The 1,026-nt window shown below is 41.7% G+C and overlaps 1 protein-coding gene across 1 annotated transcript in view; it reads left to right on the forward strand.

Annotated features, from left to right (window-relative positions):
- Positions 1 to 495, forward strand: part of FGF23 (fibroblast growth factor 23) — a 3,378-nt gene extending 2,883 nt beyond the window's left edge. Inside the window, exon 3 of the mRNA XM_009324333.1 lies at positions 58 to 495. Coding sequence (XP_009322608.1) covers positions 58 to 495 — 438 coding nt within the window. The remainder of the gene's footprint in view (positions 1 to 57) is intronic.
- The last annotated feature ends 531 nt before the right edge of the window (positions 496 to 1,026 follow it).

Below are 1,026 nucleotides of genomic sequence, written 5' to 3' on the forward strand. Positions count from 1 at the left end.
GGCACTTGTCATTCACCAAATCCCTCTGCTCACAGGTGTCGTATTTTTTTCCCTAAGCATTACTTCAGTCAAGAGGACTGCGTGTTCAACCACAGGACGCTGGAAAATGGATATGATGTGTACCAATCTCCCAAACACAACTTCCTGGTTAGCTTAGGCAGAGTTAAACAAGCTTTCTTCCCTGGTATGAATCCACCACCATACTCCCAGTTTTTGTCCAGGAGAAATGAAATCCCTTTGTTTCGATTCAACACACCTGAGCCCCACAGAAATACTAGAAGTGCAGATATCGATCCAATGGATCCTCACCAGATCCTGGTCCCGCAGAGAAAGGTCTCCGCGTTTGGATCTCAGTTGCAGCAGCAAGCAGACTTTTCCCACGTGCCCAGAGAACCCATGAGAATCAACCAGAACGACGTGGTCAACCCAGATGACCCACATGCTATGATGGATGCCAGGAGGTATGCAAGTCCTCGCTTTTATATTACAAGATAACTGTGGCCCCGCCGCTTGCAAATTGAAGACATGGGCAAATATAACAGGCAAAAGGAACGGTCTAGCACGCTCAGTCTGAATGTCAAAATGGCTATTAGAAACCTGAAAGACATTGGGAAAAAATTCTTAATTCAAATTTTGTACTTACAGATGACAGTTTATTGAAAAAACAAGTTGGACATTTTCTAGTTGATGCTCTGATTTAAGGAAAGAAGACACATTTTTGAAAATAATACTACAAACCAAACATTTTAGGGTCTGAATCACCTTAAGTATGCATCAGTGAAAAAAAGAATCCACTTGAATGAAATGAGAAACCGATACCACGTTACTGATGTAACTGGGAAAAGACCTGGAGCATCTGAGATTCCAACACAGACAGGGAATCCTCTTACTAGCACCATCCCTGGCTGAGCAAGCACAGCAGACAAAACAACTGATAGTGTGTTATATTATTATATAAAAATTGCTATATATGTTTTTACCTGTTAAGTTGGAGCTTCAGTCTCTTTTCACACCCATACAAATCAA

The sequence above is a fragment of the Pygoscelis adeliae genome, unplaced genomic scaffold, assembly GCF_000699105.1.
Source record: "Pygoscelis adeliae isolate BGI_AS28 unplaced genomic scaffold, ASM69910v1 Scaffold65, whole genome shotgun sequence".
Lineage (NCBI taxonomy): Eukaryota > Metazoa > Chordata > Aves > Sphenisciformes > Spheniscidae > Pygoscelis > Pygoscelis adeliae.